Source organism: Centropristis striata, chromosome 8 (genome assembly GCF_030273125.1).
Source record: "Centropristis striata isolate RG_2023a ecotype Rhode Island chromosome 8, C.striata_1.0, whole genome shotgun sequence".
NCBI lineage: Eukaryota > Metazoa > Chordata > Actinopteri > Perciformes > Serranidae > Centropristis > Centropristis striata.
In genome coordinates, this window is record NC_081524.1 from 34,002,174 (window position 1) to 34,026,378 (window position 24,205).

Consider the following 24,205-nt stretch of genomic DNA (forward strand, 5'->3'; position numbering starts at 1 on the left):
AGTAATAATATGTTAAGCTCTGTGACTTGTATGGTTGTTTGTTACACAGAAATTATTTTTAAGGAGTATTTTCTTTTTTTAAAAGAGCACTCAAGCGATTTGGCTTTGCACTCCTATTGGGTTACCGGATTCATTATGGACAGTTTAAAAGATGATAAAAAGAAATCAAACTGGATGCAGCAGAAGCAGAGACGATGTCTTTTTCTGTTCCACACATGCTTCTTCCTTGTCGAATCTTGCTGCCAACATGACCCACAGTTCAGCTCGAACACCAGCGGTTTAGTTTGAAATTCAGGTGTGTTGTTAGGAAAAGGTAATGTTATCTCGAGCTGTTAGCCTCAAGCAGAGATGAGGAGCATGCTGCATAGATCATCATTATATAGATCTATAAAAAACGGTTAAATAGTTGATCAGATTTTGATTTAATTTGTTTTGAAGCATCATCTGGAGCCACAAAGGATTTTATGCAACTATGTTTCACAGAACAGTACTCTTCAAGACCTTTTATTACTTTGATGTGTAAAACCAGTGGATTCCCCTCTAATATACCTGATTTATTTATACAGACGTTAATATGTGTGAAAGTGTTAAACCAAACAAAAATACTTTGTTTTGGCTTTTAGTTTTCCACTAATGATATGGACAGTCTGTGGTGAAACAAACACCATTAGTTCAAGTGTAAGATACGAGAAGTGAAACTTTTCAAAATGTTCTGGAATAAAATGAAAGCATCTTGCCAGGCTACAGATGAATGCTGTATGTTTATGCATTCTCAATTAGTTCAGCTGTTTTGGTGTGACCCTAATTAGGAAAATATAGATAAAAAGTGTGTATGCTTGTGTATGGGGTGTGCACATGCATTCAGGCTTAGATATGTTTATGAATGTGTTTTCTCTGCATTCTGTAAATGTGTATCCTTGCATGTTGGGATCTGTGTTTGTCACAGTCATTAATGCGTGCACAATATATGTGTTTGTGTTATCCTATTTTGGCTAAATTATGGGTTTCTCATTAGCAACAGTATAAATATTTGTGCGTGCAGTACATATCTTGTTGTGAAAGCAGCTTGCTGCCTTTGAACAATAAAAAATCATCTGCTTATCAGCAGAACAGAGCATGGCTCCAAATCCTGGGAAAGACAGACAGAACAGATGTTAGGAATGAAGTATGTGTATGTGTGTGTGTGTGTGTGTGTGTGTGTGTGTGTGTGTGTGTGTGTGTGTGTGTGTGTGTGTGTGCATGTGAGAGAGTGTATTCCCTCATTCTTAACATGTTTACATTTAGGATTGTAATGAGTGAAGCTTTTGAATTGTGAATCATTTAATTGTGTTAACACGGGGCCCACTCAAAACTAAAGCTGCTGTGCTCTCCAAACAGTTCTTGTTCTAGCCTAGTGCATGTGTATCAATATGTCTCTTTTATTAGATTCTCAGACCATAAAAAATGTTTTAGACTGTGTGTTTATATCAATCAGTTTTGCTAACCTATACCACACAGACCTCCCCTGCAGGCTGAGTCTCTTTAGCTTCTCTCTGTCTATTTGACATCAGCCCCTCCCATGTGACCCAGTAAAACAGGGCATACTTCTGAGTAGAGATTGATATGTGCATGTTCAGACCTTTTGTCCTCCAGTGCTTCCTGTAGTGCCCAACCTAGATCCCCAGAGCGTCAGCAGTTTGACAGATACACTGTGCACACGCACACACAAAATGACACAGAGCATATTGCAATAAAATCGACTGATGCTCATTCTTTCTGCGTCTTTATTTCTTTAAACAAGACTCTGAATCACTTAAATGGCTGCTTTAAATGCAGAGATTTTTTCTTGATGTCACTTGTATTGGCCACTACTATAGAAACTCCATATGCACTGACAGATTTAGAGTAGGAGAGGGATGAAACGAGCCCACATGCAATGCAGTGGGATATTAAATGTCAGGCAATAGGAAGCGGGTAGATTTTACATGTGAAAATAAAGCATTCTCTCAGCATTGAGTCACTATACACATGATATAAAGTGTGTATGAACATCTACAGAGACTGAATGGTTAGCAGCCATAAAAGCAATGAAAGACATTGGAGTCATTACAAAACATAGACAAGATTTCATTAAAAAGAGCCGAAGTACACAAAAAACTTGGGCAGACATTAGAATATCTTTTGGATCATAAACAAGTTCGCAAGAGTTACTGTTATGACACCAATTCTGTTGATGTTCTGTGCTAAAACACGTTTAATGGGGGAACTAGCAGCTTTCATTAAATACGTGACCTGACTTGATTGTGACACATTTATGGGATTTATGCAGAAAACAAAACACAGACACTGGCTGGTATTGCTCAGCGATATTCAGGACCACATTACCTGATAATCTTTGTCTTTTCATCCTTTTGCCTTCCCCTCACCCTGCTCCTTCTCTCTCTCATCATCTTCTTCTTCTGTGTTGTCTCTGTGTGTATGTGTATGTACAGGCTATGGCTTTGTGGACTTTGACAGCCCTGCAGCAGCCCAGAAGGCTGTGGCCTCTCTCAAAGCCAGTGGAGTCCAGGCACAGATGGCGAAGGTAAGCTTCACCCCATGCTTCACTGTCTGCTCTGCTTTACTTGTTGTTATTGAGGTGTTTGGTTTTCTTGTGCTGCTGGACTCAAGGTAGACTCAATCACTGTGTGAGAACCCTGAAGGAAACATTGTTGGTGGCGAGGTTATTTGTGGTCAATACAGTACAGACTGCTCTAGATTATTGCAAATGTGGGGGCGCCCGGCTGGGGCCACACACAATTTTAGGGTCACCATATATTTTAAGCATCACTATTGCATATTACCATCACCTCCATTAGTTTAAATTTCCAAAAGACGAATAATATGCAAATAACAATAAACACAAGAATAGTTATTCAGTGTTAATGTACGTTTTTGGTGCATATGAATACACTTCTCTCTCTGGGAGTTTATGTAGGATGAAAAAAGTAATGTAAGCTTGCAACATCATTTCTTTGCTATATATATTTTGTGTCGCCTGTTGTTTGAAAAGATTTTTTTAAATGGCACTTGCCGGTGTTACATCTCCCGCATGTTTAACCAATCAGCACACACCACACATCTCACACACAATTTGTCAGATACCAGCATCTGGTCGGTAGACCCTCGGTGTCAGATACAGATGCTGGAGTTACTTCTCTAGTATCAGATCTGGACGTCTCAGGGATGGCATGTCTGTCTCTGCTCATTACATGCATAGTGGCTTTTCAAAATAAACTTACACAGAAGTGGTTACGTTTTGGCAGCAAAACTACTTGGTTGCAGTTAGGAAAAAAGTTAGAGAAAAGAAAAGAGCTGTGGTTAAGAACAACCACTACCAAACACTGTTACATTGGTGATGTTGATCATGACCATGACGCACAATATGACATATCTAAGTATGGAAGTTAAACCACTGAACTGACGAAATAAGATTGTCTTTCACACTCTTTACGTTCGTTGTTCTGATGGTCTAATAATAATGTGGATGGTTTTACAATGGACAAGCTTCAGGCTGGCTTGTCCATCTATATCTGAGTTGGGAATAGGAGCAGCTTGATGTACACTTCACTTAAGGTTTCTCTTGTGCTGAGAAAGTAGCTAATCTGCTAAAATGATCTGTCAATGGGGCATCCTGGTGGCTTTCCAGTAGAGCACATACCATAAAGGCTTAGTCATTGGTGCAGCAGGCCCGATTTGAGTCCGGCTCAGAGCCCTTTCCTGCATGTCTTCCCCTCTGTCTCCCCCTTTCAATCTCTCTGCCATTGTCAATAAAGCTGTAAATGGCCCAAAAATATCTTTCTGTCAAAACATTAATCTGAGAAGTACAATTGTTTCCAGTTCTTCTTCATTAAAAGAGGGATTCTTAGAACTATGGTATATGGCCAAAAACTATGAAAGGCCATATAGAGTAATTAATTAACAGCTATGGTAATTATTCAATTATTGATCAAATCCCTCAAAAGATGGGAGAAAGGATGAAGCTGATGATTGAGATGGCTAAGCTAGTTTCTCTATTTTGTTCTAAAATGCTAATAATCATTTGTTTGTAGTCGTAGGTGTATGTGTGTGTGTGTGTGTGTGTGTGTGTGTGTGTGTGTAGCTGGCAGTTGTATGAAACAAGGATGTGCCAGAACATGTGGGCCCAACCAGCACAATCACATTATCCTTCAATGCATGTGAGAGAAAGACAGTGAATAGCCTGCCTTGCTTTCAGATTCATTAAAGCTGTATCACTGCATACTTCCTTTTATAAATGAGAGAGGAGTGCAATTAAAATGGGACAGTCTACAGGCACCAGGAGCATCCCATTGAATTAAACAGCAGCAAGCCTCTGAGCCACCCTTGCCTCGCTCTTCTATTAAACCTCTTTTCATTAGACTTCCATCTCTTATTTTGTTCCTAACGGCTTGAGGGGGCATTTGGAAGAGCAGTGTTGATGTGTTTAGCTGTTATTAAAGAGAGAAGAACCCTCGACTCCTTGGAGATTGAGTTTTCCGCAGGGATGGAACGGAGGGCAAGGAGTCAATTCCAAATGAAATTACACAGACTTCTTACTGTTTCATGAACTAATTATGCACAGAGCTGCTGATGTCCCGGCTAACTTTCTTGAATCAGAGTGCAATGAGGAAGTCTCAAAAACACTGCTGTCGGATCTCCAGCTCGAGCCTCGAACATTTTGTAAGATGAACAGCTTAATTGGGGTTTGACAAAGTCTTGGTTTTAACGTATTCAGTACCAATTAGACTGACGAAAGCTTCATGCCGTGCTATTTCCCTCATCCTTCTCAGAGTACGCCGAGGTTTGTAGGTTAGCTGGGACAGAAACTTTTGTTCTTAGTTCTAATCTGCAAGATAGTTAAAAGCTTTCTCACCAAAGACAGCAGTGAGGTGGCAGTAGGGAGAGAAAAAAGATGATTAGCTTTGTGAAAGTGAGATGAGACTTCTAAGAACTTCGAACATTGATGTTTTTTTAAGAAGGGAGGCTTGTAGAAAGGTTTTGAGATGCAGCTGTACTGATCGGACATTGAACATCTCCCAAGTCTGTGGTGGACAGAAATTCGGGGTCAAACATAGTATATATGTGAATGTCCTGATGGAATCTATTCTATAAAGACACATGCAGTACCTCAAACGTTCAAAATGTAGCAATTTGGAGCAATACAGCTGTAATGAAATAGATGCTAACAGCTAGCTATTTGGGACCAGCCTATCTCTGGAAACAAATATCCCCAAATTACATCGCCGTTTGAGTTTGCTACAAAGTATCATCCCAGGTGCCTCTTTCTTCATCCACTCTTGAATGTACTCTAGTGAGGGATGGCGAGCCAGCTTCATGCAGCATGCCCTTCAACTTTTTAACAGTTAAAAGGTCTTCTCAATACGCTAAATAGTACACTACTGCACTTCTTTGGGTCCTCAAGTGTGAAGTTGATCGGATGAATGGTTACTTAGAAAATTGAAGGACGGACAGATACATTCAGCCATGCATGCATAACATTTGCAAGCCGAGCACATAGCCAACGATGCAGACAGCCCCCTTAGAGCTGAAACATCTAGCTGGTGGCAGGACAATTATCATTGTAAAGGGTCCATGTGAAATAACTACAAACTATATTAAAGATACACAAGTATGAAAACCGCACAGGTAGTGGAGGAGTTGGGATAGACTACAATGGTGGCACAAGTTACAATCACAGGTACCTCGTGGTGATAGGCAACACGTTATTTTAACCAGCAGTGGAAAACAGTAGTTACTAGATGTAACTACTAACTACTACTGCTACTGCAATCTTGCAATTAATCACAATAGCCGCGTTTCCTTTAGGGGGAAGAGTGGCCACCGGGAAGGTCTCAGGCCACGCCCTCTCAAATGTCCTCTCACTCAGCATGTCTCCACTACAAAAAGGCCCCCAGAGGGATTTACAAGATTCTGGAGGTGACGTATGGTTTTCGATCATCGCGTAATTGCATTGTGACAGTTTTGACCGTGATCCGTGATCACATACACGACGGATTAAACACGGGACACGCAACTGTGGCTGCCGTCGCTAACTGTGTACAACGTCAGCAGCTGATCATAAACAAAGCAGCATGGCTAATTAACCGGCATCGCTAACTTTGTCCGGTGCTTGTTGTAAACAAACCGATCGCTAAGTAAACACCTCCTGCAGCAGCAGCACATACTGTTAGCCTATTAGCAATTTACAGACTGGACGCTAAGGGGTTAACATTCCCTCTGGCTCTGCAGCTGGGACTGTGCTGATTCGACTCGTTCTTACTCTTCTTAACAAGCCGCCGGCCCTCGTGGCTCATTAAGAAGAGTAAGAACGAGACTCCAGCACCAGAAACAGTAGCTGGATTTTTCGGCAGTCGCTTTTAAAAAAAAATTCTAATGGGGTCTGAAAAGTCGCTAAATATAGCAACAAAGTCACTAAGTTGGCAACACTGCTTCACCGGCTTTTACAAATGGCGTGTGTTGTTGTGGCATTGAGTACTACATCACATCCCGCTTAGCGATCTATCCAATCAGGGGAGAAAAAATGTCCCTACTCTTTGACAGGGATGAAAAAAGTCCTGACAAAAGTCTGCTCCGGACGGCTCGTATTTAAATTAGGGACGTTTTGGCGAGTGAGACGCACCTCATTCCGGGTATTGGGCAATAGTGGAAACAGCTGTAATGAAATATGTTGACAGCTCGACTTCAGATACATTTTTCTTACCTATACTCATATCAGAGTGCTGAAACTCATATTCTCAGCAAATATACACAGATATTCAGGGAAACCAATGTATGTCCTACAGCTTTATTGATTTGTAAAACTGTTTTATAGCCTTAGGTAGTGTGGAGTTAATCGGTGAATGCTTTAGTTATGGATTTGATTAAATGCAATATTTTTTACACTTGTGGAAGTTGCCTTTTTTAAACTTTTATACAAAATAGAAAAATATGAAAACTCAAGAGGCACTCAAGGTGCACATTTGATGGACTTTAGTTGAGTTTTTTTTTTTTTTAAAGCAGAGTCTGTGTCCTTAATCTTATTGACAAAACAATAAATACAATTGTGCTTGTCAGAAATAGCAGGGAGACCAGCAGAAACACTTTCATCAGTGGTTTAAAATAAACCTCTGTGGTTGTCTTTACTGGTGGAAACAATCTGTGAAAATGAATCAGTTCTCACATCTTTAATCTGCGTGTTGTGACTGAATCAAAGGTGGACATGAAGCTTAATACATTTCCACATTGGCTCCACTTTTCTACAGTCACACTTGAAAAGTGAATATCATCATTTATCCACATTGCAGAATAAACACCTTCAGTTTTTCTCACTCTCTCACAAAGGTGACTATATTATCTAAAATAAAGAGGAACATCTTATTAAAAGATCTTATTGTAAGTATGGGGACTTAAGAGATGGGTTTAGTTTCAGTGTTAAAGATGTGAGAGCAGAAATCTTGTTTACACAGTCATTAATTAAGTTCAAATTCATTACAAATGTAAGTCCCATAAATGCATGACTTAAAATACACCAATCTTCTTAACAGATATCAAAAATATTTAACCAAAACAAAAGTAAAGAGTATCACTAAATCAATCATCATGATTAGGGTGTTATCCTTTGGGTTTCAAAGGAAAATTCCATTAATTCTTGAGCAGTAGTGAAAGTGGAAACCAGACATAGTTGCAGGGTCATTGAGCTTCATGCAGACATCCTTGATCCTCAGATTGCAGATTAAACTGGGGCCTGGCACTGTGCAATGATTGAACCATACTACTTTGTTCACTGCCAAATTTAATTTAAGATCATACCAGCATAAATTATTTGACTGGAAGAGGACATTAAGCATGAAAAACTTATTTTAAGTGAACATTGATTGGAGGCTCCAGCCGACTGTGGCACAAGTCTTGGGCAGCGTTTGTAGGATCAGAGGATTCCTTCCACAAGGCTTTAGAGCTCTCAAGTGTTGGATGGGAAGTCCACATCAATCAAGTTTGAAACTTCCCTTAGAAAGACACCAGGGCTACAAAATAGTACAGCAATAATGTAAGTTACCATCCTCATATGTATGGGTTAGTACGGGCCTCTTCTACCTTTTAGTCGGTCCAGAAGGCTTTTATCAGCTCATTCAATTCCTTATCGCTGTTTTCATTATATTTCACTTTTAGTTTTGTAAGGTGAAGGGGCTAAACTAATGTTTTGGTTTAGAAAATAAAAAGTACATGGATAGATTTAAGTCGATTAAATACCTAAAAAATGACATAATAAACTGACAAAACTATGCAGTTAAAGTTTTGCGAGAAAAATATTGTAGTTTGCATTGAATACTTGACGTAACACATTTCGGGACACTTACATGATATAGAAATGACTTATAAATTACCTTTTTTTTTTAGATTTTACATCTATCACAGGATGCAAACCCGGGTTTCCCAAGTGCAAGTCCTGTATTCGAGGAGCCATCCACCACTCCAGCCTTCCCCCTCTGGTGCATGCGGTTGCTCCTTATACGATGTCACATTCTCCTTCAGTCCTGTAATAATTACTACAGCCACATGCAGTTTGTGCATAACAATAAACGTTAATATAGCAGCTCATTGAATGGGCTGATAACAGCCTCTGGATCTACTAGAAGGTGGAGGAGGCCCCTATAGGCCATACTTATAAGGATGAATGTGATAATGATTCAGCCCAACCACAGCTACTGTACATTGTGCATGAGCAGATTCACCAACCATGTGAAGGACACAGAAGAGAAAAGGAATTAACAGGCAGCTCCAAAGCCAAACACAGGCCCAGTCCTGCTGCGTTGCACATCATGAGGGATGTGGGGGGTACAGTATGCTGTAGCTGGCTGAGTGGCTAAACAAAAAGTAGCTTAAAATACAGATAGGAGAGTATGAAACAGCAGTATATCTCACAGTGTAAGAGGTCTAAAAAAATCCTCCTGCCAACCTCAAAGTTAACCATGATTAAAGTAACTTCCTGACATTACCCGGGAATTAATTATAGCACAGTTGAAGCAAGATTAGACTGTTGGTGTATATATAATTGTATTCACTGTGAGAAACCTTTATCCATTAAACCCTGCAGCTCGCACTGACATCTTCTTTGTGATAGGTGCATGTTTTGGTTGTGAAATAAACGAGACAAGAGGAAAACACAGCAAGTGAGATGTAAAGAGGAAGGAAACTGTGTGTGTGTGTGTGTGTGTGTGTGTGTGAGAGAGAGAGAGAGTGTGTGTGTGTGTGTGTGTGTGTGTGTGTGTGTGTAACACTCACTTCCTCAGTCTTCTTGGTAATTACTGTTGACCTGAAAGATGATTACTGCTACAGCTGTACTCCCCCCTCTCTCTTGCCTGCTCACTCACAGTTCGTTTTTCAGTCTCACTGCCTCACTCTCACTTTCTCTCTCTGTAAGTATGCTGAATCCCGATTTAACTTAAAGTGTTAAATGTCATCCTTGCACTTAAACTCCTTCCATTACATAGAGCACCACAGACTCCACTTTACACAGGTATGTGAGTGTTTGTCCTTTTTTTCTTTTCATGTTCTCTTTTGTACTTCTGCTTCTCCTTGTGTCCATGAATCCCACTCCAACATAACCAATTACATGCTGGACTTACAAAAAAACAACTGTTTTTATGTTCGTGCACATGTGAGTGTCTGTGAAATGTATGTGAAATCCTCACAAAATACTCCTTTTACCAGCTAATAAACATGAAGCAATGTTAAATTATTGTTTATTAAAATTCATACCAGGCCCTACTTTATCACACAAACACAAAAAAATGCACACTCTGCTCTGCTCTGCATGTGTGTGTGTGTGTGTGTGTGTGTGTGTACAATAACAGTAACAGAGGACCAAGGTCACTATGCTAATTAGAGAGATGGTACCACTGGCAGTGACACTTCACACCTCCCTCCCTTCTTCTCTCCCTTTCTTCTTCTCCCCTCCACTTTGTCCTTGGCGCCTCCTGTCTTTCTTTCCCCTTCTCTGTCTCTCTTTTCTTTTTTACCTCTGCTTCTTCCCTTTTTTTGGCCTAGTTTGTTCTCTTCATGTGACCCCCCTTACCAACCCTCTCATCCTTTTTTTTTGTCCCACTCCCTCCTCCTGTGTTTGTCTGCAGCAGGTGCTGCAATGCCTCCTCCAGAGTCATTAGTTACAGGGTTGAGTGAGGACAGATAGTGAAGGATAGAGAGAGAAAGACGAGGGGGAGTTGGGGGGCTTGCTGTGATGAGAACGAGAGAGAGGGCAGACACACAAACACACACATAAAGTGAACTTTGTTGCATTTATCAGCCCTGATTAAACCGGTAAGTTTCTTTCTTGCATGTGTGTGTGTGGTAAAAGCCAGATGCCTGATATTCTCTTCAAATGGTTTACTCATGTATCCAGTGTGTGTGTGTGTGTGTGTGTGTGCGTGTGCATGCTTGCGCCTGCCTGTATATTCTGTGTGTGTGTCTGACAGCTGAGGTTAGTGATGGGAAGAGGAGGACAACAGAGCCGACTGACATATAAAAAGATGAGAGGAGACAAAAACACATAGACAGGAAGACGTGTGCATCTCTCTCTTTCTCACCCTGCTTTCTGCTTGTCTATCACTCCCTCGTCTCTTTCTTTCTCGAAACTCTGCACCTTCTTTTTTCACCTCCGTTTTTCCTTCCCCTCATCTTTCACCCCTGTTTGTTCAAATGTGTTTGTTTCTTTTCTGTTTCTTTTTTAATGTATGCTTCTCTCTTTTTCCTGAATCTCCTCTGCATGTTTCATTTTGCTCCATATCCCCTCATTCTGCTTTTCTCAGCCAGATATAATACACTATCCTTTCACAAGCCAGCATATATAATGTGGAATGTGATGGTGCTTGGCTGTCTAAAGCAAACTCTGTGACAGTAGAGCATCATTTGAAAATGGGACAGACAACAGTGATAGTGCTTCTGATGTTTCTTTAGCTTTACGTTCTGTTGTGAAATTCAAAGTTATCGCTCCCAGATCCCTCTTAACCTGCTTAAATCTGTATGTATTACAAGGATACACAACTACTGTGTTATGTAGCGACAGATAAGACATATTGTTTAGATTTACCACTACCAGTGATGTCGACGCAGTAAGCCTGTCCCAGGCAGTTGAACGTTATTGAAGGCTAACTGGATTTAGAATTCTCTCTTTTTGTGCAAAGAAGTATAAACTATGTTGATAGTGCAGCTGTGTTGATAATTTTTCAATTTTTCTAAAAGAGGATGAATTAGTTTTTGGATATGTTTGTAGAAGCAGCCAGTGTTGACTGGAGAATGTCACACTATATAACATACAAATGTTGATGCATACGTTTTTCCAATAAAAAAAAATGTGCATAGTGACTGTGAGAGATTCCAGACAACACTGCCCTCAAAATGTATGCTCTACACAAGTAAGTACAGAGTGTACACAGTGTACTACATGGCCGTGTACGAACAGAAGTGCCCAAATGAATTCACACAGCATCAGGGTTGTGTTTATCCCACAGTTTATCAAGGGAATGTTTAGCGAGTACTAGCTGTTTCTCTTTCATGGGTCCTCATATGCTGATGGAAACCCTCAGCATTCACACATCGATATAGATCGATGTATTGATTCATCAGTGAACGATCCAACTGCATCAATGCAATGCTCAAACATCAACGTCATTAATATATGCTTTTATTTTCACAATCTCCCTGTTTTGCTTTGAGAACCAAGCTGAGAACACAGATAGAACCTGTCTTGGGAACGGTTCATGTTCATAAATGAAAGATCATCGCAGGCTAAGCTAACCCATAAAAATATTTGCACTTCAATGCACTGTGGCAATTTATAGTGAGCAGAATATCTTTTTTATTCTTTGTATTAAAAAACAATGGATTGTTTTTCATTTAAATATCATGACGAGATGGTATAAATGTAACAGTTTGTGTTAAACGGGCATATGATGTTGTCTCACATCGATCGCAGGCCCCTAAATTGAACTGAATCAAAGTCGAACCACAGCAGACTTTGTGATATCAATGAATATCGAATCATACTGCACAACACTGCAGATACTGATTTCTTAGTCAAATTTATTTTTAAAAGTATTAAGTAGAAACACTACAGGTAAATCAAGTAACCACTATGCTGAATGTATTTACAGACAGAAATAGAACATTTGTAATAAAATAAACACCTAAATGTGTATTTTGGATGTATTCTTCTGAATGAAGCAAAATAGTCCAAAATATCAAAATACAAGTGCATGAAAATGCTGCTTCTGACTGCAGTCTGTCTACTTAATAGTATTATAGTAAAACCACTGTATTCTTTGTAGTAGAATTTAACAAAAAATATTATAAGAACTGGTGATGACAGGCTTTCATTCTTTAGAAAGAGCTTGCTATGCAAGACATCAATCCCTCCAGACACTGTGTCAAATGAGACTGCCACAATAAAATGTATTTAACTTCTTGTTAATTCTAGACAAAAGGATCAAATCTGAATGTTATCCAAGCTTCTGCTCTAGTTAAACTTCCAACTGCAAGAGTCAATGGAAATGCTTGTTTTGCAATAGTAGTCAAGCATGCTCATATTTTTTAAACGTATTTTAGAGATCTATTTTAAAATCTTACATTAGACATTTGATTAATTAAAATGTTCTTTTCTTCCCCATGCACTCCACTCTTGTGTCTAGTTCAAGGCAGAGTTGACATTGTAAAATACAGATAATGAATCACATTCAGTTTGAAGTGGAGGACGGCGGAGTGGCCAAGGACGTGTGTGTGCATGTGTATTCACAGTAAAATGCACATGCTGTACCCCTCTGCGTGAACCTGCTTCTTTTTGTGAGGCGGGACCACCTCTGGTCCAACAAAAGCAGGAGAAGGACAATGAGGAGAAGGAGAAAAGAAAAGGAGAGAGAAAGGAGGAGTGGGAGGGAGCCTAGTGAGTGAAACCCAATCGAATTAAATGTAATCTGGCCTGAATGTGCACAACCATCAGCTGCTCTCCAATCTTATTAACCCTGCATTACCAGCCCTGGGTTGTGTGTTTGTCTGCGTGTTCACGTGTCTTTTTATGCCATCGTGTGTGGAGGAGGGAGAGAGATGGAGGAGTTAAGTGGATGAGTGAGAAAAGAAAAGAAAGACATGGACGAGATGGGAGGATGAGAGAGTGCGAGAGGCTGGGAGATGGAGAAGAAAATGAAGATAAATACGGGTGTTTGGGTGATTAATGTGCCTCTGTGGCATTGCTAATGAAAAAAAATATTTCTCATAATAACAGTAATCACTATAATTTCTGGTGACACTTAACAGTTTCTTTTTTTTGCTGCATTTACTTGTGTATTATACCATCAAGAGGGGAATGCAAGTGGACAAAAATCATGAATACGATGCTGTAGCCACAATTTAAATCGTAGTAATTAACCTAACATACTTAATAGAGTCTGACAGAGCAGTGTAAACAGTTACACACTCAAGAACATTCTTTGAGTATAATTAACAGTTTTGGAGTACCAGTTGGTCACATCTCTTGCTGTACACATTTTAGATTCACAGAATGAGTCTGATTCCATTTCTGATTCTGAAAAATATCGCTCTGCTCTGCAGGATGGGACACAACATAGTTTTAGTAAAGACAACAGGAAACTGTGGCATGTGACTAAACCACTATTTTTAGACAGCTTTAGACAGTACTTTTGTTATTGCTCTATCTCTATTATAGTAGTAATTTATATGTCATTTTAGATATATCATAATAGCCTGCTTGGACTTTTTAACACAATAATTGTAGCACAAGACATTTAATATCTTTAATAAAATGTAGTAATATATAAGTTAATTTCTTTCACATTGCATTTTAACACGCAAAGAAAACCTATAAACCTATAAATCTATTTTATTACACTACATTTTTCTCTGTGTGTCTACAGTCTATACTATGCTCCTGGATATGAGTTTGTTGTTTGAAAGAACTTGCTCTGTTTATCCAGCCTGCAGTGCCGTATACCTTAAGTAATATTCAGCCAAAAGCCATTCATCCAAAGGTTCCTGACTTATAAATACTTTATGCAGTGTGTTCATTAAAAATGATAATTTTAGTGCTTAAAGCAGGAGTCGTGCCTTTTCTGTGATGTAGTTTGCCAGAGCTGTCATAAAAAGAGGTTGACAGCATAGATTATAAAAGAAGTGGATGAAGCCACTGTGACATTACTCATTGCTTTGCGCACTACAGTGTTGAACCTTTAAGTCTGGCATTCTGGCTTCCACCATCCTGTTTTTTTGGAGCCACAAACTTCGTTTGGACAAGATGAAGGAGCTTACAGAGGTACCATTAGCATAGCAAATGATTTGATTTGAATGATTTGAACTTTGATATTAATTTGGATGTTAATTTTGGATGTCGAAAAACAAGCTTAAAGCAAAATGTACTTAGTGGAAAAACTAAATAACTGACTTCATAGAGTGTCAACAACTGAATGATGAACAAGACATTTTCATGTTCATGAAGTTAAAACAAACTCTGAAAGAGTTAAAGATAAAAACATGGAAAACTCACAGCTATTTAAATGTACACAGTGTCATGTATACGCATTGCTACTCCTTTCGCAGGGTCACTTTCACTACATCAATGAAGAACAGGGCCGTTTTTTCCCTTAAAAAGCCTGGTTGCTGATTGCATAGAACGCTAAGTAGGATGTGACATAGTATTCAACGCCACAACAACATGAGCCATTTGTAAAAGCCAGCGAAGCAGTGTTGCCAACTTAGCGACTTTCAGACCCCCCCTAGTGACAGTTTTTCAAAAGAGCGACTAGAGACAAATCTAGCGACTTTTTCTGGTATCATTGGAGACGTTAGGAGACTCGTTCTTACTCTTCTTAATGAGCAGCAGTCTCTCCCAGCTGCAGTCACAGAGCCGGAGGGGATGTTAACAATAGGCTAACAGTTAGCTCTGTAGCAGTACAGTGTGCTGCTGCTGAAGGAGGAGTTTACTTCTGATCTCTGTTTGTTTACAACAAGCACCAGACAATTCACGATCACGATGTTTATGATCAGCGGAGATGCTGTGTATAATTAGCCATGCTGCTTTGTTTATGATCAGCGGCGGACGTTGAGCACAGTTAGCGAAGGCGGCCACAGTTGCGTCTCCCGTGTATGTGATCATGGTTGAAACTGTTGCTAAGCGATTGTGTGACAATCGAATACCATACGTCACCTCCAGAGTCTCGTAAATCCCTCTGGGGCCTTTTTTGTAATGGAGACATGCTGAGTGAGCGGCCTTTTGAGAGGGCGTGGCCTGAGACTTTCCCAGCGGCCACTCTTTCCCCTAAAGAAAACATGGCTAATCTGACTTCTTTTTGCAACCAGTTGAGTCTCCCCCTGCTGGCCATTAAAAAGAAATCAGGCTTAAGGCATTTCCACATTGGATTTTCTTTCAAACCTGGAGGATACATCCACTTCTTTTATACAGTCTGTGAAAACAATAACAATAATAATAAACAACAATAAAACAATAAGTTAATAATAATAAATAATAATCCTTAAATAATAAGGACATTGCTGAGGAGACCATGAATACGGTTAAATTGGGATAATGCTTTTTTCTGTTTTCAGTAGTTTGACAACATCTTTGTTCCTAAGTGTGGTGCATTTTCCCAGAGATCACTTTGCAATCAGTGTCCCACTGAGACGGCTCCTTATTGTTGATGAAATTTGAGGTTTCTTTGAGTTTCTCATCAGTTTAATTTAATCAAGTGCTTACAGCGGCTGGAAAGTGTATCACAAAGAATGTTTCTTTGGAAAACCTTACCTAAAACCTGCTGTTTTTAGGAAAATATGTGGAAATGCCTTCATGGATAAGGTGCTGCGAATCTTTACATCAGCTGATTACAGAGATGAGCAAAACAGATTTTTTCTTTTTAATATGTTGTTAATATGGTGTTAATTTAAGTCACATATTTTTAGTTTTATATCTCATAATGTGCAGATGTCTCTGTGAACAGCAGCAATTAACACAATGTGAATTCTGCAGTTCTTGACATCATGCCTGGCAGCAGAAACAGAAGAGAAAGAAAACTAGGTGGTGCTTAAGTAGTGATGGATGCACTCTGAAAGAAAATGTCCCAAGAGCTCAAAAGCTGGATTTTGTGTAAAAGAAAATAGCTTTAAAAACTTAATCTTTTTAAAATTTGGGGGATTTTTGCTGCGTTAAGAAGAGCCTCTGTTTTTTTTGGAAAGTATAGAAATGTGGTCCCAACCCATAGAATAAATAGAGCAGAAAGCCAGCAGCTGGGCCATCTTGTCATGACATGACGTCATACGAAAACATAAGTACACTGCACAGTCAACACACTTTATTATGAGCCAAAATATTGTGTTGTTTATACAGTGACACAGTTGTATTTTCTCAACATTATCTTTAATTGAGTAAAAATAAAGTACAGGTCTAAGAGGTGGCCATGTAATAGATCGCTCCCTCAGGCTGAATGAATCTGCTAATAGCAATACGAGATAAATGTGTCAAATGGATTTAGATTATAGGCTCCAAAACAAATGTGGTAATTTTGATGAGAATTAAAGTATCAGTATAGCGATCTTCATTGCTTCATATTTCAACAATACAAAGCAATAGGCTTTATGGCTGCAGTGGTATACCTGTTTTAATTATGTCATAGTGTGGAAATGGACCGTTAAAATACTATGTAAATTTGCTTATTTATATTAATTTATTTGTTTTCAAATGGAAGACTTTTTACTAGGGATAACCTTGACAAGTAAACTATATGTTGGTTTGATCCAAACATATTAAATCACAGTGGTGGAAAATGTGGTCATATTACTTTCAGGCTATATATGGCTGCTAAATGTCTGATTTTATTTAGAAGTACTTGGAATGTAAAAAAAAAAGAAAAGATCAGCCTATTAATAATACTGTTAAAAAAATAATAACTCAACAACAGCATAGGGATACTGGGTAACTCTTTATAATAAGGTCCTTAATAACCATTAATTCACAAGTAATAAGGCCTTGTTCTCGCTTTAGATCCGGTAGTTGCAAAAAGCATAGTTAACTTATAGTTAACTTATAATAGATGAGCAATAAAGTATATTTTAATATCAATAAGCAAACAAAATAAGATTAATAAAGGCATAGCAAAGACATAGTGGGTGGGTCATGGGTGTTCGTAATGCCATTATTAACACTTATATAAACTTCTAAACACACAATAATGTTAATAAGCATCTTGTAAGGACTTACAAGGGCCTTATTACTTGTTAATTAATGGTTATTACAAGGACCTTAAAAAAGCGTTACCGGATACTGTTTCATTAACAAATAATTTATTATTAGTCAGAGCATTCACATAAGCAAGTAGCGCTAGCAGAGCTTTAACTTTTTGAATGTTTAATAATAATTTTCTGTTAGAATCAGTAGTGGGTGTGCATTGAAAATGCTGACGGCGGCAAAAGGTGGCTCTCTCTTTTTTTCTTTTTTAAGGAATTAAATTGGGCCCAAAACTACTATTTTCAACTACAAAAAGCAGGTAGGCAGAGAGAAAAGGATGTGTTCTGTCTGTCCTTCAGTCTGTTTCAACACTAAAGACAGCGGTACACATACAACTGCACACCTTACACACAACAAACAGAGATGCCATTCTAAAGCAAAAGCTAGTCACATCATGTGTCGGACAATTATTATTATTATTATTATTATTATTATTATTATTATTATTGTTATTATATAAATATTTTCTATAACAGTTATCGGACCATGAAAATGTCATTCCACTATACAACAACATTCAAAATCCTATTATTTAACCTGAAAATTAGATAACGAGCACATACGGGGCATTTTTTTGTTAAAGTAAGGTGTTTTTTAGTTGAATGCCTCATTCAGGACTGAAACCCTTCAGATTCAGTATCACCCCAGCATTACCCTTGAGAGGATGGAAAACAAAGAGGAATGAGGGAAATATTGCCACGAACAGAGGAGGAATAGAGTAGGCAGCTGGAGAGTGGGGGTGGTGCTTGGTTTGATGGAGCTGGGCTGAGAACAGCTCTATAAGGACGGAGATAACTGGAAAACACTATAAAACGCCTCTCCTCACATTCTTTCCCTCTGTGGAATTAGCCTTTGAGTGGGCTGCTGGAGCGAGGGAGGGTGCATACAGAGATTGATGGAGGGAGGGTGTGGGAAGCCCGAACTGTGGCAAGGGAGGATGGAGAGAGATGGAGTGAATATGGAGTGGGCAGCTTGAACTCTGAGAGAGGGAGGAATGCAGAGTGATCAAGGAGAAGGAGGAAGTACAGGAAGGAAATAAAAGGCTAGAAGAAAAAGAGGGTTTGAGGAAGAAAAGGGTGTGTTCCACACACTGTGGAATACATATGAATGAAGTATATTATTGCTTGTAGGAATGGCCGACTAAAATGTCCTTATTTTATGAGGACACTATTAAGTCTGTTTTCTGATTGGCTGTTCGGTCCTCACATCTCTCATTGTTATTGGTGGCCAGGCACGTTTGTTGTTTATCATTGGGCAGACAGCAGAGTCGGCTAGATTCACAATCCGATGGCATAATTCAGCCATCGATCAAACTTTGTGGACAGCAGTAGCCAAACTGCTCCTCTAGACAGGGAGAGAGAGAGCTTTCAGAGTAGAATATCACAAATCAAATGCTGTAACCTTTTAGTATGTCTGAGTCTGCACATGCCCACTGAAAACCAATGAGGCTTTTTCTCTTGCTGTGCCTATCAGCCTGTCTACTCTACCTCTTCACTTGTCCTTCTTTTTTTCTTTATTTTCTCCTGTCTTTCATTTTCCTTCAATCACACATCCCCATTCCACTTCTTCCTCTTGAAAAGTTTCTTCACTGAGTTCCTCAGGGTTTGTCGATCTAAACAGGGATGCACTAGGAATGGTGATGATGGTTGAGCGAGACACCTGCAATGCCTGCTGGTCCTTTTAACATTTACTCAGATGAAAGATTTGCATGCATGTGTACGTCTCTGCCGCAAAGGTGAACCGATTTGTAGCTTAAGATTCCAGATGAAACCAGCACTTTATAAATCAGAGATCTGTGGTCCCAGGGAAAACTGTGGCACTGACATGTAAACGCTGCTTGGTTCAAAAGTGCCTTTAACTTTGTTTTGTTGGACTGTTTCTTGAAAATAGATATACAGTGTGGGCTTTTACCATAGACTGTATAAAATAAAGTGACATAATCACCATGACATCACCCAGTTGTTTGTGTACTACTGTTCTGAAGCCTCTAGTTTGGCTGTAATGAACTGCACTATGAAAGTGTCAAAGGTCTAAGAAGAAAACATTTGCAACACCCTGAAAAAATGAATGAATGAATACACATTACTATGTGTTCTCTCCTGATTAACAGGTCGTAGTGGAAGCAACTTGCCAATCACAAGGTAGTCACACCCGATAGCACACAAAATATTCACAAAATAAATTAGGTTTTTGCATAAAATTTGAAAGTAGAGATTGAGACCATGAAGTCATTCGGAAAGTGAGTTGAGAAATCAAGTGGGAAGTAGGGTAATTCTCTCATAGACCTCTATACAATCAGACTTCTCTTTTTAGGCAGTGGAGATGCCCCTTGCTGGCAATTAGAAAGAATGCAGATTTAAGGCACTTTCACATTGGCTTTACTTTTCAGATCCGGAGGCAATGTCCACTTCTTTTATACAGTCTTACTTACACGTATACAGTCTATGACATTTACAAACAACCAGGTATATGTTACAGTTACTACAGTTACTTTCAGAAAATATATCAATTCTAATATAGGGCAACATTTCATAAAAATATGGCAAAACATCATCATGTTACACATTGAAACTAAAAATATCTGCATATCTGGTATCGCTAGGGCTGTATATGAGGAAAGATCTCATTTCCTTTAGTTGAACTGATCCTTAAAAATCTTACGGATAGATTGAAGTTCCAATTGTGCCAGCGTTTACTGAAAGAAAAGTAATGGTAGTATTAAATCGCACATTTTGAAAGCTATAAATCACTGTTGTAGGGACTACATTCTGATTGATGAATTTTGGATCAGTTACACTTCCCTTGTTCTGCAAAGAATTGCAGGAATATGAACTATCCATACTAATAAATCAAATGAATTAAATCCGTGCATTGCCGAATATTATACTTTATCACTACAAAAGTGATTGCATTGAGCCCTGAAAGGATGTGTGGGAACTTTCTAAACACTCAAAGCAACATTTCAACCTTCAGGGATACATGGTTTCAGTGGACAGGGCGTAACTGAAAGTGTCAGATTGAGTTAATGCAACAACAGTCCCTTCTACATTAAAGGTCATGAAATCTTAATTTCTTGATAATGATAAAATAAGACTGCTTTTTCAAGTAAATAAAGTATATTTCTGTGCTATATGTACTTTTACTTTTTACATTCATGTTGCAGCTAATAATGAAAATGATAATGGCAAGAGCTCAGAGGATCCAATTGACTGCCACTGGCACTTCTTTTTCAGGACCATTCACATTCTGGTTAGAGAGGGCAAATGGGACATTAGCAGCCGTGGTCCAGCAAGTGGAGGAAAATTCCTGGCTGCTCCTATGAATGTTAAATATAGAGGTGCTTGGGTTTATGCTCCGATGCATGCTATTATAGTAAATCATATGTAATAGATGCTTTAAAGTCTTTGTGTGTCTCTGGTGTGTGTGTCTGAATGTATAAGTGTGTGTGTGTGTGTGTGTGTGTGTGTGTGTGTGTGTGTCTTAGTGATAAGGTCATTATTAATTGGCTTCGTGGTAGGTTCTTGGTGATCAGATCTTATATAAGTTAGATTTGAGGTTATGGCACTGCTGGGAGCCGAAATAGGACAGGCCAGTTTGTGGTGGGTGCTGGTGTGACGGAGCTTTAACGAGACTCTGTCTCGGGAGGACACTAAAGCTGCTCAATTTGGGCTGGAAGTGTTTAAGAACCCTTGTTAGAGCCTAATGGCTTTGTAAGAGGGGAGGATGTGGTTTGTACAGGTAAAATGAATAGATGAATGTGAGTGTGCTGTCATGAGGTGTCCTTGGTGGAGGATATGATGGTAATTAGGCTGCTGTTTTCTCAATGGTGTTCCAGCGATGAGCCTACTTAACCTCTTGACGGTGTCTGTGTGTGTGTGTGTGTGTTGAAACACTGAGTGTGTGAGCACTTACCAGGGATGAAATAGTTAGATGTTGATATCTGTGCGTGTGGCTTTGCATGAGCGTGTGTGTGTGTGTGTGTGTATGGCTGCCCTTTAGTATTTGCTGACTCAGGCTGGTTTTCCCTTTCTAAAAGTAAATAACCTTGGTCCGCCAAGCTGTCAGCTGGCCCCTCTGTGCCCTCGTCCCAACATCTAAAGGCGGCGAGAAAATCTCTGCTCTCACATCTGAGCACCACGGCAACACGCACCACAAGCACATCTTCAGAGAGCCTGCGTACTGCAAAGAACTTGTATCTTCAAAAAGCCACCTTCTGATGAAAAACTGGTACAGTTTACATGCTTTTATTTTCTGCCAGCATATTAAATTAATGCCTTTACAAGTTGCTACATATTGCTTTGCATGCAGCGTCTGTAGCACAGAGACTGTTCTTCAACCAGAGGGGCTCTGGTTGAAACTCATACACTCACGTTGCTCAAGTGGGAGTGTGATGCAGTGGCTGCATTTGGTTGTTTTTTGTCAAAGCATAACGACAGCCAATAGGAAAAGCAACATCTCAATGAGAGAATCCCAATATTTAGTTTTGAAACCTGGCCAGTGGTTTTTGTGTGGCCCGGGCAAACCAAGCTGATCCAAACCAAAGCAAAATGTAAGAAGGGAGTAAAGTTGGCAAAATTGTTTAGTTAATAAGGTCAGTCACACAACTGTTTGTGTGTTTGGCTATTCTTTATAGAGTTAAGCTATCTATATATCTATATATCGATCTATATATCTACCTCTATCTATTTTTCTCTCTGTCTATATCTCTATCAGTCTATCTATTTGTATCTATATCCATATATCTGTCTATATCTCTATCAATGTATCTATATCTCGAACTCTATCTATATCTATCTATCTATCTATCTATCTGTCTATCTATCTATCTATCTGTCTATCTATCTGTCTATCTGTCTATCTGTCTATCTGTCTATCTGTCTATCTGTCTATCTATGTCTCTGTATCTCTATCCTTATATTCTGGTCAGTTTGTCTTGATCCAGTTCTGTCATTAGATTCTTCTCACCACTACTTGTTTTTCTATCACTTTTCCCCTGTTGTTTTGCTCCTCTCTCTCTCTCTCTCTCTCTCTGTCTCTCGCTCTTTCTCTTTCTGTCTCCCTCTCTCCATCTCCCAAGCCATCCCCCTGGAGGTTAATCCCTCCGGTTTCAAATAGAGATAACCATGGCAACAGGCCACGGCTTTCGAGCTTTGGGTCTGTGGGACAAAAGCATTGATCAGGATGAAATAGTGTCAGGTGTAAGCACAAAAACACACAGCACGCACACGTGTACACACTTCTGCGTGTGTTTGTATTTGAGGCTGAGAATCCACTAACCCTGACTTTGCTGCTCAGTCACTCATATTCTACTGTGTGAAAATCAACCAAGTATACATGTAGCTGCTGTTGTTGAATCGATACATTGTTAAGTCTAACAAATCCCTGGAACAGGATGTGTTTAGAATGATGAAGACAGAAACAGGAAGAACATGAACAGTAGTATTAAAGTAAATAAAACTTTAACACTGGTACAGCCAATGTGACATTTATAGACCCAATTCATTTTAAATGCATGTAACCCCCTACATCTCTCAGTTCATGTCTTTTCTTAACATGGGTTTATTAGTCATCTTGTGAATTATGGAAAGTGTGGGATAAAAAGAAGAAAACATATGATAATTTCTACTTCAAAAGGCCAAAGGTCATTCAAAACAAACATTGTTAAATATTGTTAATGAATCTGAGCACTATTTTCTGTCTGATTAAATAAAGCAGAATTGTTAAATAAACTTATAAAAATATTTTTGTCAACCTACATATCGTCCAAAATCAACAACTTCTATACATACCTGTGTGTGATTGCTGGGGCTGTTGCATCAAGGGGTGAAAAAATGACCTTGTGGTGGTTTTGGGAGGAATTGGAATGTTGGCTGTTCTAGCCTAAATATCCATTTGGATGATTTAATAACAAATAAGAGATTTTTAGATATTAGAGACACTTGAGCCTTGAAGTTCCTGTTTAAAGCCCCGGAGTCAGTAGGAAAATGTTCACAGGGAAAATAACTCAATGCCTTTATTGTGATTGCACTCAGGTCGTACTTGCCATCTTCCAACACACAAATTCATTCACACATACTCACTCACATGCACATACTTGACCTTGATAGCTGGATTGCAGCTTGACAGATGTAGTGAGAACGGCAGAGTTGATGAAAAAGGTCTTTTATTGAAGTGTAAACCAGTATTCCTCTCCTCCAGGACTTTATAGCCGAGGCCAGCAGAAGGTGTGGGTGGACATGGACAGCTTAACTCCCCATATTACAGCAAGTCAACCAGCTTGTGTAACTTTTATAACTGCTGCAAGTGTTATATGCCCTTGGATAATATGACAGTCTAATTTTTTGACTTGTATTGCAGTGCAATTAAGGTGAAAATGAGGTTACAGCTTGAAGCTCAGCGTTTACACTCCAGCATTGACATTTGTTTGCTTGCTCTCTAGAGACATTTTTTTTCAAGTGTTTACATGCAGGATACGACAGAAGCATGGTGAGATTTATGCAGTCATCACCTAAAGTGGGAAGAAATCTGAATCTGAAGTCTTCCTATTTTCCTCCATACATTTCAAACAGCATTTCCTCAAAGTCATCTTAACTTCCATATACGTAACATGACACAATGGCAACACCATCTTTGGTCAGAATCAAATGTGTCTCCCTTTCCCCCCTGAGCCAATGTGATTTTGTGTCTGAGCCAGTGCTTTATGTTTTAATCACTGCAGTGCCGAGGGCACAAACCTACTCCTCCCCTGCACTTTTTGAGAACTTTTTTAATTTTGCACTTTCCCTTTAATTTGTTTTCTCTCTGGCTGTGGCTCTTAACTCGGTTTCCCAATAATTTGTCTGAGGACAAGCCACATGCCATTAGCAGGGGGAAAAGAAAGAAAGAAAAAAAGACCTGCATTCAATAAGTTTG

At 39.2% G+C, this 24,205-nt stretch overlaps 1 protein-coding gene across 1 annotated transcript in view; it reads left to right on the top strand.

Annotated features, from left to right (window-relative positions):
- LOC131976915 (RNA-binding motif, single-stranded-interacting protein 3-like) overlaps nt 1-24,205 on the top strand; it is a 142,311-nt gene that overhangs the window by 60,402 nt on the left and 57,704 nt on the right. Inside the window, exon 4 of the mRNA XM_059340136.1 lies at nt 2,472-2,563. Within this exon, the coding sequence (XP_059196119.1) occupies nt 2,472-2,563 (92 nt within the window). The remainder of the gene's footprint in view (nt 1-2,471; nt 2,564-24,205) is intronic.